The following is a 20,227-nucleotide window of genomic DNA, read 5'->3' on the forward strand; positions in this document are numbered from 1 at the left end:
GCGGCGCGGGACAGCATCGGGGCGGCGCGGGATGGCGCGGGGCGACGACGGCGACGGCGAGGTGGAGAGGAGCCTGGCAGCGTCGGGGTGGGGAAGAACGAACTGAATGAAATTTTCACGAGTGCTAGTTATATAGACGAAGCATTGGTCCCGGTTCGTGGCACCAACCGGGACCAATACCCCCATTTAGTCCCGGTTGGTGCCACCAACCGGGACCAAAGGCCTCTTTTCAGCAGCCCAAAGGGCGGGAAGCAGAGGGCTTTGGTCCCAGTTGGTGGCACCAACCGGGACTAAAGGGGGGGGGGGCAATTGTACCGGTTCGTGCCACCAACCAGGACCAATGCACCCCTTTAGTCCCGGTTGGTGGCACCAACCGGGACCAAAGGCCTTGTGCTGGCGCGATGCAGTGGGAAGTTTATTCCCACCTCGCTAGCTAAGAGAGCTCAGCACCTATTTATAAGCTGCATTGCAGCTTAGGTGCTGAGCTCCTCTCTAATATGCAGGCATTAGTTGCCTACCCTTGTCACTATCGTGTTGGGCCTATTGGGCCTGCGGGCCTGCATCCTGGCCCATGTACAGATGGGTTTCTAGTCATATGTAGGCCGTGTGGCCCATTAGGCGGCATTTTTTATTTTTTCCAGTATTTTTTTGTTTTTTGAATTATTTATTTTCTTTTGATTTTTGCTTTATTTTTTTTATTCTTTTTCTTTTACCTCAGAATAATTATAATCTTTCTGTTACTCCATTAGTTTCCAAATTTGAATAGTTTAAATTTTAATTCTTTGAAATTTGTGTGAATCACTAGTTTGTGAATAACTTCACTATAAAAATATATTTTGAGTGATTCTTTTTCCTGCTATTTAAGATTACTGCATTTTATCATTATATTCAAAAACAGATTTTGTTATTTTAGTTTCTATCAAAAAAATCTTTATGAAAATTCTTTTTACTACTAAAGTTTCTAACAAAAAAATCTTTATGATAATTCTTTCTGCTTTTCATGTTTTGAATAGAAAATACTTTGATAATTTATTTCCATAAATTTAATATAATTTTAGTTTAAAAATACTAGAGGTTTATAAAAGCTTTTTAGTTGATTCCTTTTGCTATTAGAGTTTTATAAAAGCATTTACTGGTTTTTGGAGCTATAAGACCTTGAAATTGAAAAGCATTTCAAATGAACTCTGAAAAGGTCAAAAGTTGGCATGGTATCATCATTTCACCCACATAGCATGTGCTAAAAAGTTGAGAGGGTTATGGGAAAAACTGGATACACTTCATGTACAAAATGGACAATCTCTTTCGAAGTATCAGGGTTTCATACGGAAACTCATCTGTTACACAGGGATTTCATTTTTTTAAACTTATTTGAACTCCTGACTTTTTGTGTGTTCAAAATGCACCATTCAAAGCCACATCATCAATTTTCAACCCTTTCTGACTTCATTTGTTATTTTTCATGCATTTACTAATTATTTTGAGCTATAAGACCCTGAAATTGAAAAGCATTTCAAATGAACTCTGAAAAGGTTGGAAGTTGGCATGGTATCATCATTTCATCCACATAGCATGTGCAAGAAAGTTGAGTAGGTTACCACAAAAACTGGATGCACTTCATGTACAAAACGGACAATCTCTTTCGAAGTATTTGGATTTCATACGGAAACTTGTCTGTTACAATAGGCATTTCAAATGAATTACGAAAAGGTTGAAAGTTGGTATGGTATCATCATAATAGTTGTGGACAAAGTCTTGACTTTTTCTTCACTTGTGTCCTTTCCTTATGCGCCGTAACCATGGATAATCTTCATCATTTATCAGGATGTTTGGGTCAGCCTTGACTTTGTAGGGAGGAATTTCATGAAACTTTTCATAATCTTCGGACATGTCTATCTTGCCCTCCACTCCCACGATGTCCCTTTTTCCTGAAACAACTATGTGGCTCTTTGGATCATTGTATGATGTATTCGCTTCCTTCTTTTTTTCTTTTTCTCGGTTTGGTAGACATGTCCTTCACATAGATAACTTGTGCCACATCATTGGCTAGGACGAACGGTTCGTTAGTGTACCCAAGATTGTTCAGATCCACTATTGTCATTCCATACTGTGGGTCTACCTGTACCCCGCCTCCTGACAGATTGACCCATTTGCATTTAAACAAAGAGACCTTAAAATCTACTCCATAGTCAAGTTCCCATATGTCCACTATGTAACCATAATATGTGTCCTTTCCCCTCTCGATTGCTGCATCAAAGCGGACACCGCTGTTTTGGTTGGTGCTCTTTTGATCTTGGGCGATCGTGTAAAATGTATTCCCATTTATCTCGTATCCTTTCCAAGTCATTACAGTCGAAGATGGTCCCTTGGACAACGAGTACAGCTCATCACAAACAGTGTTTTCACCTCTGAGACGTGTTTCCAACCAACTGTTGAAAGTCCTGATGTATTCACATGTAATCCAGTCATCGCACTGCTCTGGGTGTTTGGAGCACAGACTGTTCTTGTGTTCATCGACATAAGGGGTCACCAAGGTAGTGTTCTGTAGAACTGTGTTAGTGTGCTTGAGACCAAGAATATTTGTCCCTGCATATTATTGTCTCCCCTCCAAGCATGCCTTTTCCAGTCAGTCTCCCCTCGTACCGCGATTTAGGGAGACCTGTATTATTAAGGCCAGGAATGAAGTCAACACAAGACCCAATGACATCCTCTGTTTGATGGCCCATGGAGATGCTTCCTTCTAGCCTAGCGCGGTTACGGACATATTACTTTAGGACTCCCATGAACCACTCAAAGGGGTACATATTGTGTAGAAATATGGGGCCCAAAATGACAATCTCATCAACTAGATGAACTAGGACCACTACTAGCGAAAAGCCTAGCAGCAGCGCGGGTTTTGGGCCTCTCGGTAGCGCGGGGACAGGCGCTACTAATAAGGCGCTACAGCTAATGTATAGCAGTAGCACCTGTTGTTCCACACTACTGCTATACATGAATAGCTGTAGCGCTCTTTAGAAAAGGGCGCTGCTGATATTATCTGCAGCGCTGTTTACAGGGAAGCGCTACTGGTAAGGCGGCGCTACTGCTAAATTTTTTTTCCCTCACTACTACTAGTTTTATTAGTTTTTTTCCTGCATATTTGTTTTGTATTAGTTTTGTATTAGAATAGGCTTTATACAATAATCTTTAGCATATCATACACATACAAATATAGTCATAGCATATACATACAATTAGTCTCATCAAATCATGTCATCCTCATAATCATCATCCAACACAAAGTGGTCTCTCGCCATCATCTCGAAAATAGCGATACAAGTCTTGATTACTTGCAAATACATCATCATCCATCTATTTAACAATGATATACGCGAGAAGAGCTATCACTTTGAGTACATGAGTTTGTATCCCTCTCTCGCATTAGCGTGAACCTAAACTAACTACTGCCTGTCGCTCGGAAACCGAAAACCGGTACACCTGGTCCTGACACTCCGGCCACTTGTTGTATATATACTCCTGGCGTAGCACTTCTTCGCCATCTATGATCTATGCACCTGCATCGTCACATGAGTCGATGATATGCAACATATATAGTTGAGAAACAGAAAGAGACAGACTTGGCAAAAATAGAAACAACATATCATAAGCATAAATAACAAAGTTCATCGTACCCACCAGTCTAGTAGTCTTGAGTTTGTTAGGAAGCCGTTGCCTCTTTGCTTTTGGTTCTACACCGCTCCGCTCCCCGAGGCAGCACCGGTCTCAGTCTCAGCGCCGGTCTCGATGCCGGTCTGAGTCTCAGCGCCGGTCTCAGTCTCAGCACCGGTCTGCGTGTCGGTCTCAGTCCCCGATGCCACCGGTGGGCCCAGCAACAACATTGGTTGATCGTCGGTAAGGCTAAAAAATTCGTCTGCCGCCCGGTAGACGTCGTCGCCATCACCAGAACCCTGTCCTTCATCGTTGCTAGCCATGTTTCCTATGATTAAATCTAGTCAATTAATTCTAGACCTAATAAAATGAATAATGACATAAAAAGGCCTATTGTTTTGCAGGAATGTTGACTCCTTCCTGGTGCGGCAAATCCCGGGCACTCGATATGTCCTAGTTTGTAGCACAAGTCATGCCGAAATTCACGGAAAATTTCGGCATGACCTTTGCTAAAAAGTGGACAAATCAAGAACCTGGAATTTGCTGGAACAGAAATGAATCAACATTCCGGCAAAACATAGGCCACTCAGCATCATTCCCTGGATACAACAAAGCCACTTGGGCACAATCGAACAACTTCAGTGAAAAGATATAACATGACCACTTCAATGAAAAGATATAATCAACAATAAAAGTCTAGGAAGGGATCATCTTTAAAATAAAATTTGCCTAAATTCTTTTCCTTGAAAAATAGTGGTCTTTTCAAAAATCAAAAACTTTTGCAAAATGACCTCATTAAACACTTCTCTGCCTAGGACAGAACCCAAATTATGTTGATTTAGCTATTCCTCTCTCTCACACACACACATTATTATCTCTAACCCTTCTCTGCTTAGGACATAACCCAATTAAATTGCAAAGGAACTCCATTTCTCTAACCCTTCTGACCTAATGCTCTAAAATAAAATTTTCCTCTAACCTAGCCAACCTACTTAACCTAGCTTGTTAATCCAATGAACCTAATTAACCTACCTATTTAACCTAGTTAGTTAATCTAGTTAACCTAGATAATTAACCCTAATTAAACTAGTTAACGCAGCTAGTTCTCTGTCAAAGCCCTAAATAAATTTTTGCACTAATTAACCTAGATAATTAACCTAATTAAACTAGTTAACCTGACTAGTTATCTGTCAAAGCCCTAACTAAATTTTTGCACTAACCTAGATAATTAACCTAATTAAACTAGTTAACCTAACTACTTCTCTGTCAAAGCCCTAACTAAATTTTTGCCCTAACCTAGATATTAACCTAATTAAACTAGCTAACCTATGCATGAGAGAGAGAGAGGAGGGGTGGGGGCTTATAGAGGATGGCTCCGGTGGTGGCGAGGGAGGCAGTGGTGGCGAGGGAGGCAAGGGCGTCTCCAGTGACGGCGAGGGAGGCAGTTGTGGTGAGGAAGGATCCGGTGTCGTCGACGGCGGCTCCGGTGGCGTCGACGAGGCCGCGCGGCTCTGTGGCATTGGGGGCGGCTCCGGTGGCGTCGACGGCGCACGGCCCTGGTGGCGTCGACGTCGGCAGAAGACGGCGGCGAAGTGGGGCGACGGCGAATCGGGGAGACGGCAGCGGGGTGGGTTGAGGGATTTGGGGGAGAAGTGGTGACCGGGGGGAAACGGTTTTTTGGTTAAGTCAAACTTAGGGTAGCGCGTTTGGTAAAACGCGCTATAGCTAAGATAGCTATAGCGGTTTTTACAAAACACGTTGTTGCTATAGCTATGTAATTTTCTTCCATTTTTTAATTTCATTTTCTGTTTCTATAGCGGGGGTTTAGGACACGCGCTGCAGCTATGTTAGCTATAGCGCCTCTTACGAACACACGCTACTGCTCTGCCTTCCTCCGTTTTTTCGCTTTTTCATTTATTTTTCTTTACATTTTATTTTTTCCGTTCTCCTTTTTCTATTTCTTTCATTTTCATTTACTTTTCTATTTGTTTTTCATCTTATTTTTTTCCATTAGTAGTAGCGCTTTTCTTAGGAAATGCGCTACTACTTATGCCCTAGCGGTAGCACGCTTCTTTCATGTGCGTAGCCTATCATTCTAGCAATGGGAATATTAGTAGTAGCGCTTTTGCCACTACACGCGCTACTGCTAAGGTTGTATCTGTAACGCGGTTTTTTCTCAATCGCTACTGCTATCTAGCACTAGCGCCCTTTTTTGACCCGCGTTGTTGCTAAATTTCTGTGTATATGGTTTTCCCTAGTAGTGGACGTGCGTCATGATGTTGAAGAAGGATGGTGGGAACACCAGCTCGAAACTGATAAGACATTGCACCACATCACTCCTTAGCCTTGGTATAATTTCTGGATTGATCACCTTCTGAGAGATTGCATTGAGGAATGCACATAGCTTCACAATGGCTAATCGGACGTTTTCCGGTAGAAGCCCCCTCAATGCAACCGGAAGCAGTTGCATCATAATCACGTGGCAGTCATGAGACTTTAGGTTCTGAAACTTTTTCTCTGCCATATTTATTATTCCCTTTATATTCGACGAGAAGCCAGTCGGGACCTTCATACTAAGTAGGCATTCAAAGAAGATTTCCTTCTCTTCTTTGGTAAAAGCGTAGCTGGCAGGACCTTCATACTGCTTTGGAGGCATGCCATCTTTTTCATGCAAACGTTGTAGGTCCTCCCGTGCCTCAGATGTATCTTTTGTCTTCCCATACATGCCCAAGAAGCCTAGCAGGTTCACGTAAAGGTTCTTCGTCACGTACATCACGTTGATCGAAGAGCGGACCTCTAGGTCTTTCCAGTAGGGAAGGTCCCAAAATATAGATTTCTTCTTCCACATGGGTGCGTGTCCCTCAGCGTCACTCAGAACAGCTAGTCCGCCGGGACCCTTTCCAAAGATTATGTGTAAATCATTGACCATAGCAAGTACGTGATCACCGGTACGCATGGCGGGCTTCTTCCGGTGATCTGCCTCGCCTTTGAAATGCTTTCCTTTCTCTCAACATTGATGGTTGGTCGGAAGAAATCGACGATGACCTAGGTACACATTCTTCCTGCAGCTTCCCAGGTATATACTTTCGGTGTCAGCTAAACAGTGCGTGCATGCGTGGTATCCCTTGTTTCTCTGTCCTGAAAGGTTACTGGGAGCGGGCCAATCGTTGATGGTTACAAACAACAACGCGTGCAGGTTAAATTCCTCCTGTTTGTGCTCATCCCACGCACGTACACCGTTTCCATTCCACAGCTGTAAAAGTTCTTCAACTAATGGCCTTAGGTACACATCAATGTCGTTGCCGGGTTGCTTAGGGCCTTGGATGAGAACTGACATCATAATGAACTTCCGCTTCATGCACATCCAAGGAGGAAGGTTATACATACATAGAGTCACGGGCCAGGTGCTGTGATTGCTTCTCTGCTCCCCGAAAGGATTAATGCCATCCGCGCTTAAACCAAACCATACGTTCCTTGGGTCACGTGCAAACTCAGCACAGTACTCTCTCTCAATTTTTCTCCACTGCGACCCGTCAGCGGGTGCTCTCAACTTCCCGTCTTTCTTATAGTCCTCACTGTGCCATCGCATCAACTTGGCATGCTCTTTGTTTCTGAGCAGTCGTTTCAACTGTGGTATTATAGGAGCATACCACATCACCTTCGCAGGAACTCTCTTCCAGCGGGGCTCACCGTTAACATCACCAGGGGCATCTCGTCTGATCTTATACCGCAATGCACCGCATACCGGGCATGCGTTCAAATCCTCGTACGCACCGCGGTAGAGGATGCAGTCGTTAGGGCATGCGTGTATCTTCTGCACCTCCAATCCTAGAGGGCATACGACCTTCTTTATTGCGTACGTACTGTCGGGCAATTCATTATCCTTTGGAAGCTTCTTCTTCAATATTTTCAGTAACTTCTCAAATCCTTTGTCAGGCACAGCATTCTCTGCCTTCCACTGCAGCAATTCCAGTACGGTACCCAGCTTTGTGTTGCCATCTTCGCAATTGGGGTACAACCCTTTTTTGTGATCCTCTAACATGCGATCGAACTTTAGCTTCTCCTTTTGACTTTCGCATTACGTCCTTGCATCGACAATGACCGGACAGAGAGCATCATCGGGCACATCGTCTGGTTCCTCTTGATCTTCAGCAGCTTCCCCTGTTGCAGCATCATCGGGCACATCGTCTGGTTCCTCTTGATCTTCAGCAGCTCCCCCCGTTGCAGTATCACCGTATTCAGGGGGCACATAGTTGTCATCGTCCTCTTCTTCTTTGCTGTCTTCCATCATAACCCCTATTTCTCCGTGCCTCGTTCAAACATTATAGTGTGGCATGAAACCCTTGTAAAGGAGGTGGGTGTGAAGGATTTTCCGGTCAGAGTAAGACTTCGTATTCCCACATTTAGTGCCTGGACGACACATAAAACCATTCTTCGCCTCGGCCACTTTGAGAAAATTATGCACGCCCTTAATGTACTCGCAGGTGTGTCTGTCACCATACACCAATTGTCAGTTCATCTGCGTGCATTATATATAATTATGTGTGTCAAAAGTAAGAAAAACAGACAAATATCTATCTAAAGTAAGAAAACCAGACAAGTATCAGAAAGAAGATAAGAACAAGAGGCTCACCACGGTGGTGCCAGCGACGAGATCGGCGCGGGCGATCAACGGCGGTGAAAACGGGGACGAGGCGTGACGGACCGCTAAATCTAGAAAAATCTCAGGAAAAATGGAGCTCCGAGGTCGAGCTTCGAGAGGAGAAAGCTTAACTAGTGTGGCTCGGGCATTTCATCGAACACCTCATGTGCATAGGAGGTGAACTAGAGCACGCAAATGCCCTCTCCTCGCCGGATTGAAAAAATAGAGCACTATGGAGTGCTCTGCTGTGGCGATTGGTATATATAGGCAAATTATTTGTCCCGGTTCGTGGCATGAACTGGGACTAAAGCCCCCCCTTCTACACCGGTTCAAGGCATGAACCGGTACCAATGGCTGTGGGCCAGGAGCAAGGTCCATTGGTCCCGGTTCGTGCCTAGAACCGGGACAAATGGGTCCAGACGAACCGGGACCAATGCCCACGAGGCCCCGACCGCCCCCCTGGGCTCATGAACCGGGTCTAATACCCCCATGGGTCCCGGTTCGTGAAGAACCGGGACTAATGGGCTGGCCAGGCCCGAACGATAGCCATGTTTTCTACTAGTGATGGTTACACTTGCATGTGTATACACTCTCGTTACACTTACGCATGCATACACTCTCTTGTGATTACCCTAACCCCGTTTGGATGTAGGAAAATTAGCTTGGAATTGCGAATCTGGAATTGCCAGGCAAAATTCTGTTGTTTGGAGTGGTACAGAATTTGGGCTAGGAAAAGTTGGCCCAATTCCAAACGATCGACCCGCGCCTGTCCACCCCTCGCGCTAAGTTTCTGAGCGGACGAGCTCGGAAAGGCTCGGAAACGCCCCCCCCCAACCCCCACCCCCGTACCTGTTCGCTCGGAAACGCCCTCTCGCTCGTGACTCCTCCTCCTGACTCCCCTGAAGCAGCCGGCGGTGGCGGCGGCGGCGTCGGTCAGTTCTCCGGCCCTCCTCTCCCTCTCCCATCCGTCCCCTCCCTCCTCTTCCTCCCATCCGTCCCCTCCCTCCTCTTACATCTCTTGTCCGGCCATGGCGCGACCTCCTCCAGTGAGGCCCTCAAACCCTAGATCGTATCGGGGATTTGCGGCGGGATTAGGTGGTCCGCAGGGAACGGCGGCAGTAGTGGAACGACGGCGGTAGTGGCGCCTTCCCCTCCTGTGTGGAGCTCGATTTTTTGTGGTGTCCTAAGGGGAACTTCAATTTTTTCTGTACCTTCTCAGATGCAGTCCATTGCCTCGAATTTAAGAGCTCAGATTTGTGTGTTGCTAACTTATGATTGGTTTGAACTATGCAGATTCTCAGGGGATTTTAGGAGCTCAAAATTCGGTGGTGTCAAGGTATATTATCTACTCCTCCATGTTTGTACTGTGATGTTGTTGTTGTGGTTTAGTATGTACCAATGCTCTGAATAATTCATGGACAAATGGTGTCTGCATTGTAGCTTTTTATCATGTCCCAACAAGAGTTGGTTGCCTACATTACCAAAGAGAACAAAAGAAGAAAAAGAAAGAGGATATTGTTGACAAAGCAGTATTTTGAAATGTCATGTCTAGCATTTGCTTATGTTAGTTCTCAGAGGGCACCGAGGAATCTCGGATGCTTCGATGATGATGAGGAAAAGGTTGCATATCGAAAGTATATATTGAAACAAACTTATGAGGGGTCCGAGACAACTTGCTATGATAAGCTACGCTTAACTAAAAGGAACTTCCATGATCTTTGTGCTATGTTGCGTGAGAAGTGTGGTCTAAAAGATAGCACGTTTGTGACAGTAGAAGAAAATGTTGCTATGTTCTTACAAGTTGTTGGACATGGACTTAAAATGAGGATGTTGGGTGGCACGTACCAGCGTTCTTTAGAGACTATCAGTAGGCATTTGTCTACTGTGTTATCAGCCATCCTGTCTCTAACCGGGGAGTTTATCAAGCTTCCCGATCCTTCTATCACCCCTCCTGATGATTACAAGTGGAAGTGGTTTCCTAATGCACTTGGAGCACTTGATGGGTGTCATATTCCGGTGTTTGTTAATGCTGCTGACAAAGGGAGGTATAGGAATAGGCACCAAGAGATCAGCACTAACATGTTAGGTGTGGTTGACTGGAACATGAAATTTCTCTATGTTCTACCTGGTTGGGAGGGTTCGTCATCGGACTCGAGAGTGCTAAAAGATGCTATGAGAATCGATCGCGAAGATGCATTTGTTGTACCACAGGGTATGACTCTTTCTCTTCGCGTTTCATTTCTCATATGTACTTGTTAGCTAACTTACGTACTTGTCAATAGGAAAGTACTATCTTGTTGATGCTGGCTATACCAATGGACCTGGATTTCTATACCAAAGTACTATCTTGGTGATGGTGCCCTTTTTTGTGTGGTAGCATGCTGGCTGTGATGGTGCCTTGTGTGTTATGGGTTGTACATGCTTCATCTTTTGTTTGTACTAATATATATGTTTACCTTACTCGTGCTTGCTCTGTTGTTCTTACTTTTATGCACATTCATTTATTTTACTTGTAGAAGCATGGCCGAACCAAAAGGGAAAAAAGTAGAGTTTACCTTACATGGACTCCTGAGATGGACACGGCATTGTTGGCAGTCCTTGTTGAGCATCACAACAATGGTGACCGTGCTCAAAATGGTTGGAAGCCACATGTGTATAATGCTTGCATTAAGCATGTCAAGGATACATGTGATGTTGACATTACGAAGGAAAACATAACAGGAAGAATCAAAACATTTGACAAGCAGTATGAGATCATTACCAAGATGCTTGCACAGAGTGGCTTTGGATGGGATTGGGTAAAGAACATGGTGTCGGTTGATAGTGAAGAAGTGTGGTCTCGATATGTGGAGGTACTTAACACCAAATTTATTTTGTGGTTATTTTTGCAACTTTAATATGATCTCATTTGTGTGTTTTGTGTAGGCTAATAAGGAAGCACGTGCCTATAGGAACAAAGTAGTGCACAATTGGGAGTCTATCAATATCATATATTCAAAAGATCATGCGACCGGTGCAGGTGCTAGGACAGGAGCTAAATGTGTTCAAGAACCACAAGACACACCTGTTGTTGAAGAAGCTCCTGAGGTGCCTCAGAAGAGGCAACGCACTGGGGATGCTATCTTGTGCATGATGGGAAAGATGAAGATGTCTTTTGATGATGCGTTGAAGACAACCGAGCCACTTCCTATGCCTAAGGTGACTCCTCCAACAGAAATCCTTGCTGCACTAAAGAAGGTACCAGATTTGGAAGATAGTGATATGCTGAGAGCTTATGGAAAATTGATTGTCAATGAGCGTTTGTTTGAAGCACTCATGGCGCTACCCGAGGAGTTAAGGAAGCCATGGCTCTTGACCTTCAATTAATTGTTACTATCCTATTTAGTTGATGTATGGACTACTATGTACTTTCATGTTTGCGAATTATCCACTTGTGCTATGTGTAAGAGACATAGAAGTATCTGCTTGTGCTATGTGTAAGAGACATAAACTTCCAAAATTATTGTCCATGTTGTTTTCTTGGTACTTTAAAACTATTTTCTGGTATCCTTCCTTTTTCCATATTTATTTCTACTTGTGTTATTGTTTTGACCTTATTCAGAACATTTTATAATGTTATTATGTGTGTAAAATAGACACATAATATTTTTTTTCATGCATGTACAAAAGTTTCTATTGTCCAAACTCAAAAAACATCCAATTCCATAGTTTGTACATCCAAACAGCAATAGGAATTGAGTGCTACCCTCTGATTCCAACAATAAATTCCATGCACAACCAAACAATAGAATTCGAATTGGATCCCATTTCCTTTCCATCTTGGATTTGGAATTTCCAGTCCAATTCAATTCCAAGCAATTTTTCCTACATCCAAACACAGCGTAAGTACGATGCGAATCGTGACATATGGACCCAATGGGAGAGTGATATTGAGTTGTTTATTGTTTTTGAGATAGTTAACTTGATCTCGGGCCATGTCGTCGCATGCCCTTCTCATTATTTATGATCAAGTGCCGGTTAATGCCAATGAGATGGTGGGGTCCATACCTCAGTGGTAGAGCATTTGACTGTGCATCAAGAGGTCACTAGTTTGAACCCAGTTGGGCCCTGAAGTTTGTTTTTATCTCTCTTTTTTTAATTGTCAAACTTAATTTACTGCTCCATATATATTTATTTCTTCATTGCACACATGTTTGTCTTGTATTAATCTGTTGTGTAACAGGTTCCGATGTCTCGTTGCGGCTGTGATGGTAGTGTTGTATCGGTTAATCTAATTTGGTTATTTGTTTGATCTGTCGGTATAGTTATACGGACATCATCAGCAGCACCATCTTCTTCAACAACGCCTTCATTTGAGTCCTCACAAGCAGGGTCAACAGCCTAGTCCGAAGATACTAGTACGACTACTGTCTAGATCGAGGTGAGGCCCCAGCAATAAAATTGATGTTGTTATGCCCAGGGAATGGGATTCGCATTAAAGTTTATTACATACATTATTGGCAACATCATATTCTTCAACAACCCCACTTTTGAGCCCTTGCAAGCAGGGTCAAACATCCGGGTCCGACAATACTAGTGAAACTACGTGTCTAGATATAGGTGATGCCCCCATCAATATGCTTGACGGGTTTGTTATGCCCAATGATTCACATTAAAAAAATAAGAATAAAAATCCTTAAGAGCATGTTTTTTGTAGGGTCCTAGAGAGTAATGTAATGACGCAACCCGAACACAGTGCATGAGCCAATATTTCTAGTTTCACAATATCAATAGGAAACGAAAAAAAAGATATGTGTATGCATTGTGTTGGCGCATGGAGAGATTTATTTTCCACCACACCACTAGTTTTGTTGTGTCGCTCGATGATGTTTAATAGCCTGGCATTTGGTACAGTTTGGATTTCAGAAATTTGCTACTTGTTGCTAATGTCGTTGATTTGCAGTTAATGTCCTTTTAATTTACTAGATACATTTGGACGTTATTATTATCATTATTAATTTCAGTAAACCATATTTCAGTAATGTATTTGTGTATGTAGATGCATTGGATCTTTATTTGAGGGTCATCGGTTGTTGCACTTTTTGCCAAGCTCTAGTAGGGATGACAGTTTTGCCCATGGGTATGGGTACCCGCGGGTACCCTACCCGAATACAATGGGCATGGGCAAGACTTGAAGAGGTTTTGTACCCATGGGTAATGGGTATCCATACCCGCAAAATATATGGGTAGGGCATGGGTATGAAATTGCATCCATGGGTAACCCAATGGATACCCACAAAAAATTAATAAATGAAAATAAGTCATATGACATGTGGTGTCAACATCCAACTCCCATGGTCCATCCCTAAATCTTGTATTCCCTAAACTGGCCATATCTCATATGCTCACACACGCTTTCTCGCCACTCCCCCTACATCATATATGTCTCCTCGAAAAGATGAAATATTGAATTAATCATCGTCGAAAACTCCTGTCCATCTCTCGATCCAGCGATCCCCAATTCCCACAGTCGTCTCTCACTACATCGAGATTCCACCAACCGTTGCTCATACTCGCTTGATTCCTCCAAGAGGCCACCCACCGGAGGAGGATGGGTCGGTGCTATACTACTCGCTTATCATCACTTGATTTTAGACTCATTTATCTATTTTTTATAAATTTAAATACCATATATTATACCCATTGGATACCCATTGGGTATAGGATACCCGATGGGTATGGGCATGGGTATCGATTTATACCCATATGGGTATTGTAGTGGGTGAGTATAGAAGGTTTCCATGGGTATGGGTTTGGGCAGAAGGAGGTTGTACCCGCCCATACCCTACCCATTGCCATCCCTGTGCTCTAGGGTCAGCCCTACCCGTTGAGAGCGATGTTTGTACTGCCAAGAGTCGTTGATTGGAACTGGACCTAGGCAACTAGGGGAACTCATCAGGTAGCGGCATCAAGCACTCACTGTCGTCAAAGTAGATCTTCCTCGGTAGCGCTCACCAAGCAGAGAAGTTGAAGTCCCCTTCGTCATTTGGATCTACGTCTGCACATTGCCGTCCTGCAGCAACATCTTGGTGAAGTACGGGAGTCCCCAAAACAGTCATGTGTCGTCTGCAAAAGAAAATTATTAGCCTCATGAGATCCTTACAAGACTTTCTTATAATTTGGTGGTATGAGTGCTTGGGTATATTCTTTTTTACATTCATTCTACAGCATATGCAACCTGCTTATAAGTCTGAATACAAACCACCTAATTCTAAAATAATTAATAAAAGTGAAGGTCTAAAGTATCATAGTTAATAGTAATGATGAATATATGAAGGGGGCACAAGACAATTTATTCCAATCTAGCACCCACCACCCCATTTTTCTCAAACTAGTTGGGGGGGGGGGGCATTGCCCCCTAACTTCTACGGGCACGTTTGGTTCATTAGCTAGCCTTGCTTAACTAGGGTAGATTTCCTTAGCCGGTCTGAGCAAGAGCTCGTAAGAGCAAACCTGGTTGTTTGGTTGCAACATGTCGTACGCTGGATAACGTCACATAAAGCAACTCCAGTGGTGTGGGCGCGTCGTGGACCGTGACTCATGGAGGGGAGTTATGTTACGAGTGTACAAGGAAGTGGAATTGATTTTTTTTGCGCCTGTTGGTTGCCCACACAGGCGAGCCAAATTGGCTCTACTCCAGGAGCAAGGTTTTGACAGCGGTTATTAGCCTCATGAGATCCTTACAAGACTTTCTTATAATTTGGTGGTATGAGTGCTTGGGTATATTCTTTTTTACATTCATTCTACAGCATATGCAACCTGCTTATAAGTCTGAATACAAACCACCTAATTCTAAAATAATTAATAAAAGTGAAGGTCTAAAGTATCATAGTTAATAGTAATGATGAATATATGAAGGGGGCACAAGACAATTTATTCCAATCTAGCACCCACCACCCCATTTTTCTCAAACTAGTTGGGGGGGGGGGGCATTGCCCCCTAACTTCTACGGGCACGTTTGGTTCATTAGCTAGCCTTGCTTAACTAGGGTAGATTTCCTTAGCCGGTCTGAGCAAGAGCTCGTAAGAGCAAACCTGGTTGTTTGGTTGCAACATGTCGTACGCTGGATAACGTCACATAAAGCAACTCCAGTGGTGTGGGCGCGTCGTGGACCGTGACTCATGGAGGGGAGTTATGTTACGAGTGTACAAGGAAGTGGAATTGATTTTTTTTGCGCCTGTTGGTTGCCCACACAGGCGAGCCAAATTGGCTCTACTCCAGGAGCAAGGTTTTGACAGCGGTTATTAGGTTAATTGCCATCAAAGGCTAGATTTTCATGTCCATACCAAACGCCTAACGTTGTCCAGCAAGGCTAGTTTAGTTTTTGCCTTAGATACAAACGCACCCTAAGTCGCTCTGCCATTGCCAGCAACATAAGCATGGCCACAGTCACAATAAAATTTTACTTTACAAATGAAAGGCTATTAGATTGCCCCCTAAGTACTAGTATTACTAGTAGCTAGGTACAGTAAGAGCAGGCTGCAAGTACTAATAGCTTATGTCACTATTTATGAAAAAAATGTTCTTATATTGTTGATGATTTTTAAGCAACATGTAAAGAAAACATATTAGCATATACAAAAACTGTTCCATAAATGATTTGTTCTACTTGCCTAGCTGGTTGCCAATTTAATCCTACCAAATAGTCACGTCATTTTATAAAATTTTGTTGGTACTTATAAGATTGAGTTACCTTAATCTTTTGTTGTGCTTGTCATTTTAATTATACCTAGTTACTGTATTGTCTAATAAGCTTGTCAGTATTTATAAGAATCGAGTTGACACAACATTTTGCTATGCTTGTCATTTTAATTCCATCTAGTTGTCGTGTTTTCTCATAAAGCATGTCCATTATTGTACAATCTAGTTGTCGTGGTGTTTTGTTATACTTATCAGTTTAATTCTATCCAGTTGCCATGTTGGTTCATAAAACTTGTTGATTGTTTTAAAAACTAGTTACCGTTGTGTTTTTTTTGTGCTTATCTGTTCAATTATACTCAGTTGTCTCATAAAGCTTGTCAGTCGATGTACAAACTAGTTGTCGCATTATTTTGCTGCGCTTGCCATTTTAGTCCTACCTAGTGGCCAGTTATTTCATAAAAAATGTCAGTGGTTGTAAAAACCAGTTGCCAGGGTATTTTGTCCTCACTTGTCTAGTTGGTTGCCGGTTTAATTTTACCAAATTGCCATGTTATTTCCATAAAACCATACTGTATGTCCCTTTATACTACATAAATAGCATCTTTATCTTGCTCACATGTTACTAATACAAGTTGTACATGAAAATTTTCTAGAGATTATATGAATTCAGAGATAAAAAAAGAGTAGTGTTGCTACCTCAAAACTTGTGGTGTACGGACACTGTAGTTGATTTACGCACGCTGTAATATGTAATTGTTTTCTTTTTTGAACCAACCCGGGGTTGGATGGTTAGAGGTTAGTGGTATCTTCAGCCCACCAGGGTTCAAATCCTGGTGATCGCATTTATCCAGTATTTATTTTAGAATTTCTGACACTCAGTTTATTGGAGGATCTCATAAGAGTAGGGTGTGCATGTGTGGGTTCAACGAGTGAGTATATGCGCGTATATATAAGGCTTGCATCCGTACTATGTTAAATAAAATATGTAGATTTTTCATAGATGTATATAGAATATTTATATCTCATGGCAATGAACGGACACGTTCAAAACTGAAAACCGTAGTATGGTGTGGACTGTGGACCGACCAGGGTTGGAAATCTGTCTTCGTGTCCGAATTCGCGTGTGACACGCTGTTCTGATCACCCGGCGTAGCGGGGCCTCTTAAAAGCCCACAGGAGGACGTCCTCGGGGCCTCGTCAAGAGAGAAGCCACGCACGGGGACGAAGAGCAACCAAACGATCGAGAAGCGATCGATCGCGTCTTTTCGATCAGAACATCAGCGCTGATAGATGGCGCACGGGCAGGAGTCGTCGCCGACGCAGGCCGCCGGCGCCGGGGCCGCAGCGCAGTGCGCAAACGGCTGCGGGTTCTACGGGAGCGCGGCGACCAAAAACATGTGCTCCAAGTGCTACCGCGACCACCTCAAGGCCACCCACACGGCTGCCCCCGGCCCCGCCGTCGAGGGGAAGACGATGGTCAAGGCCGACGACGTGGCCAGCCTCGCCTTCAGCCTCAAGACGTCGCTGAGCCTGCAGGATCACTCTGCAGCTGGTGCTGCCGAGGCGCCGGTCGCCGAGACACCGGCGGCCGAGGCACCGGCGAAGAAGCCGACCAGGTGCATGGCGTGCAAGAAGAAGGTGGGGCTGCTAGGGTTCGCGTGCCGGTGTGGCGGCACCTTCTGCTCGCTGCACCGCTACGTGGACGGGCATGCATGCGGCTTCGACTACAAGAAGGCCGGCCGTGAGAAGATCGCGCAGCAGAACCCTCTAGTCATGGCACCCAAGATCGACAACAAGATTTGAAGGCGGAAGGAGTTCAAAAGCATGTAAAGAGTTTTTTTTTCTAGGGACATGTACATATAGTTACCATCTCTCCTCTTTATTAGATCTTTAACGTACGCACTGGCTCTTTAAGTTGAAGAGAGTTGATGTTGATCTTTCTTGTTAGTAGTCATGTATTCATACAGATTGGTGTAAAGGCGTATCATCGTGTTATTTGATCTTTCTTGTCCAGTTTTGAAAGCTTAGGGTTTGTAAATTAGCGGGTTCATAGTTTAGGGTTGTATTTAAAACTTTCTTGTATGGACTAACGATATCTGCTTATCATCCGATGCCTTGCATTAGCGTGCTCTATATGTCTCTTCGTTTTTCTTGTTGCATTTTTTGTCAATATTTTGTGTAGCCTAGGGGTAATAATGTGAAATGTCATGTTGAACATTGAATCTATGATATGTTTACAAAACAACGCTTATTACCTCATACTGCCCATCCTTAAGTTCTTTTAACTACATATAGATATCCTTTTGTTGGTTGCAGCTTGGCTTATATATATTTCAAGTCTACTCAAAATCTATAAGCGTGGGATTTTTAAGAATGGTGTTAATGTGGCATAACATTTTAAATTGGATATCTATACTACTCTATAGTGTACCAGTTTTGAAATGGATCCAGAGCATCAATCATAACCGTTGGTCTTCAAAATCCAAGGGCTAAGATCAGCCGGATTCACCATGAACAGTAGACTGATATTGCCTCTACTCTGTTCTAGAACATTCACGTGGCCCTTCCAGGAAAAAAAAAGCCCATATGTGATGCCTCATGGGCCATATTACCGTTTGAGCGGATGACAACTTGAGCCCAGATAAAATGGTTTGGTAGGAGAATGGGGAGAAAAAAAAGATAGAGTAACATACAGTTTTTTTAATGAACCTACATTATTTTAGATGTGAATGTACAGTTTTTTGTGTGAATATAAAAAACAATTGTGGGTGAAATTTCATTTATCAAAATCACTCTGTTATATTTTTTTCGAGCCATGCTTCAAAATCACTCCATTCTTTTAAGACGTGCATTGCACGTGCATACATACTAGTAGTAAAATGTGGAGATCTCAAATGTTGATTATCATAACCTATTGAGCATACTTCTGAACTTTGGCATTAGGAATATGTGACAAGAATAAAATGATGATCCGTTATGCAAGAGGCAAACATGTCATTAGTGTTTTGGCTACCTTGCAAAGTAGAATAACACTATGTATAGTACTCCCTCCGTTCATTTTTATAAGTCGTTTCAGAAAACTAAAAATAGGCTGCTTTGCATGCTGTCTGAAATGTCTTATAACAGCGAACCTAGTGAGTAGCATTAGTAGAAATGTCCAGGTTAATGCATACGATGAGAAAATAAATAAGTTCCTTTTTCTTTTGTAACTTCAAAATATCTTGCTTGGATTTTCTCAATAACCAAACGAGGATAAACTTTTAGCTCTACTTTCACATGGTTCTGTAGCATAGCACGGACATCTTACTAGTATCTAAATAAAATACCCATCTGTTGGAGTGTAAAAATCACATGGCCAGGAATTCGAACTCCGAACCTCAGCAATGCATCCCACTCACGCTAACCAATAGACCAACCAACTAGATATGTTAGTTTTATGTGTGGACTCTTTATATCTAATGTGTAAAAATGTCTGATCTATGAAAACGAACGCAACATCCTCTCCACAGTCACCATTTGTTCTCATCACCATCTTAATCTGCATTTGCACTCCCCTTATTAGTACTTTGGCATCACTTGTCGCTTGTTGATTGGTTTTGGACCAAAACATCACATTTCGGCCCTGTTTGGATACTCTAACACAGTTAGAGTTGGAGTTATTTTCTAACCCACTCTAACTCAAATAAGCACCTCTCTACCGGGATAGTTGGGTTAGATGGAACTTACCCACTCTAGCCCTCCATGTTTGGATACTTTTGGGTTATTTGAGCCCCCAACTAACCCAAACTAGCTCTAACCCCGTGATCCAAACAGGGCCTTCATGCAAGTTGTAGGATGGTGGGGTGTAGTTTTGTAAGTTTTGGACCAAAACATCACATTATTTGCCAGTTATAGGACATGTGATGTTTTTACCTCAAATATGAATACAACCCACCTAATTATACAATAATTAATAATAAGAGAGAAGGTCTAAAGTATCATCGTTAATAGTAATGATGAAGATACGCAGGGGGTAAAAGACAATTTATCCCAATCTAGCACCCACCACCCCAATTTTTTCACAATTAGGGGGGGGGGGGGGGGCATTGCCCCCAGACTTCTATGTTGCTCTGGCATTGCTACCAACATAACTATGACCGTCACAATAAAATTTTACTTTGTAAATGAAATATTATTAGATTGCCAGCTAAGTACTAGCATTACTAGTAGTTAGGCATGGCAAGAGCAGGCTACAACTATTCATAGCTTATGTTACTATTT

General features: G+C 43.0%; 1 protein-coding gene across 1 annotated transcript; it reads left to right on the forward strand.

Annotated features, from left to right (window-relative positions):
- Positions 1-17,257: 17,257 nt before the first annotated feature.
- Positions 17,258-17,770, forward strand: LOC119322745 (zinc finger A20 and AN1 domain-containing stress-associated protein 12-like). The gene has a single exon (XM_037596254.1). The coding sequence runs from the start codon at positions 17,258-17,260 to the stop codon at positions 17,768-17,770; it is 513 nt and encodes a 170-aa protein (XP_037452151.1).
- Positions 17,771-20,227: the final 2,457 nt, after the last annotated feature.

Source organism: Triticum dicoccoides, chromosome 6B, assembly GCF_002162155.2.
Source record: "Triticum dicoccoides isolate Atlit2015 ecotype Zavitan chromosome 6B, WEW_v2.0, whole genome shotgun sequence".
Classification (NCBI taxonomy): Eukaryota; Viridiplantae; Streptophyta; class Magnoliopsida; order Poales; family Poaceae; genus Triticum; species Triticum dicoccoides.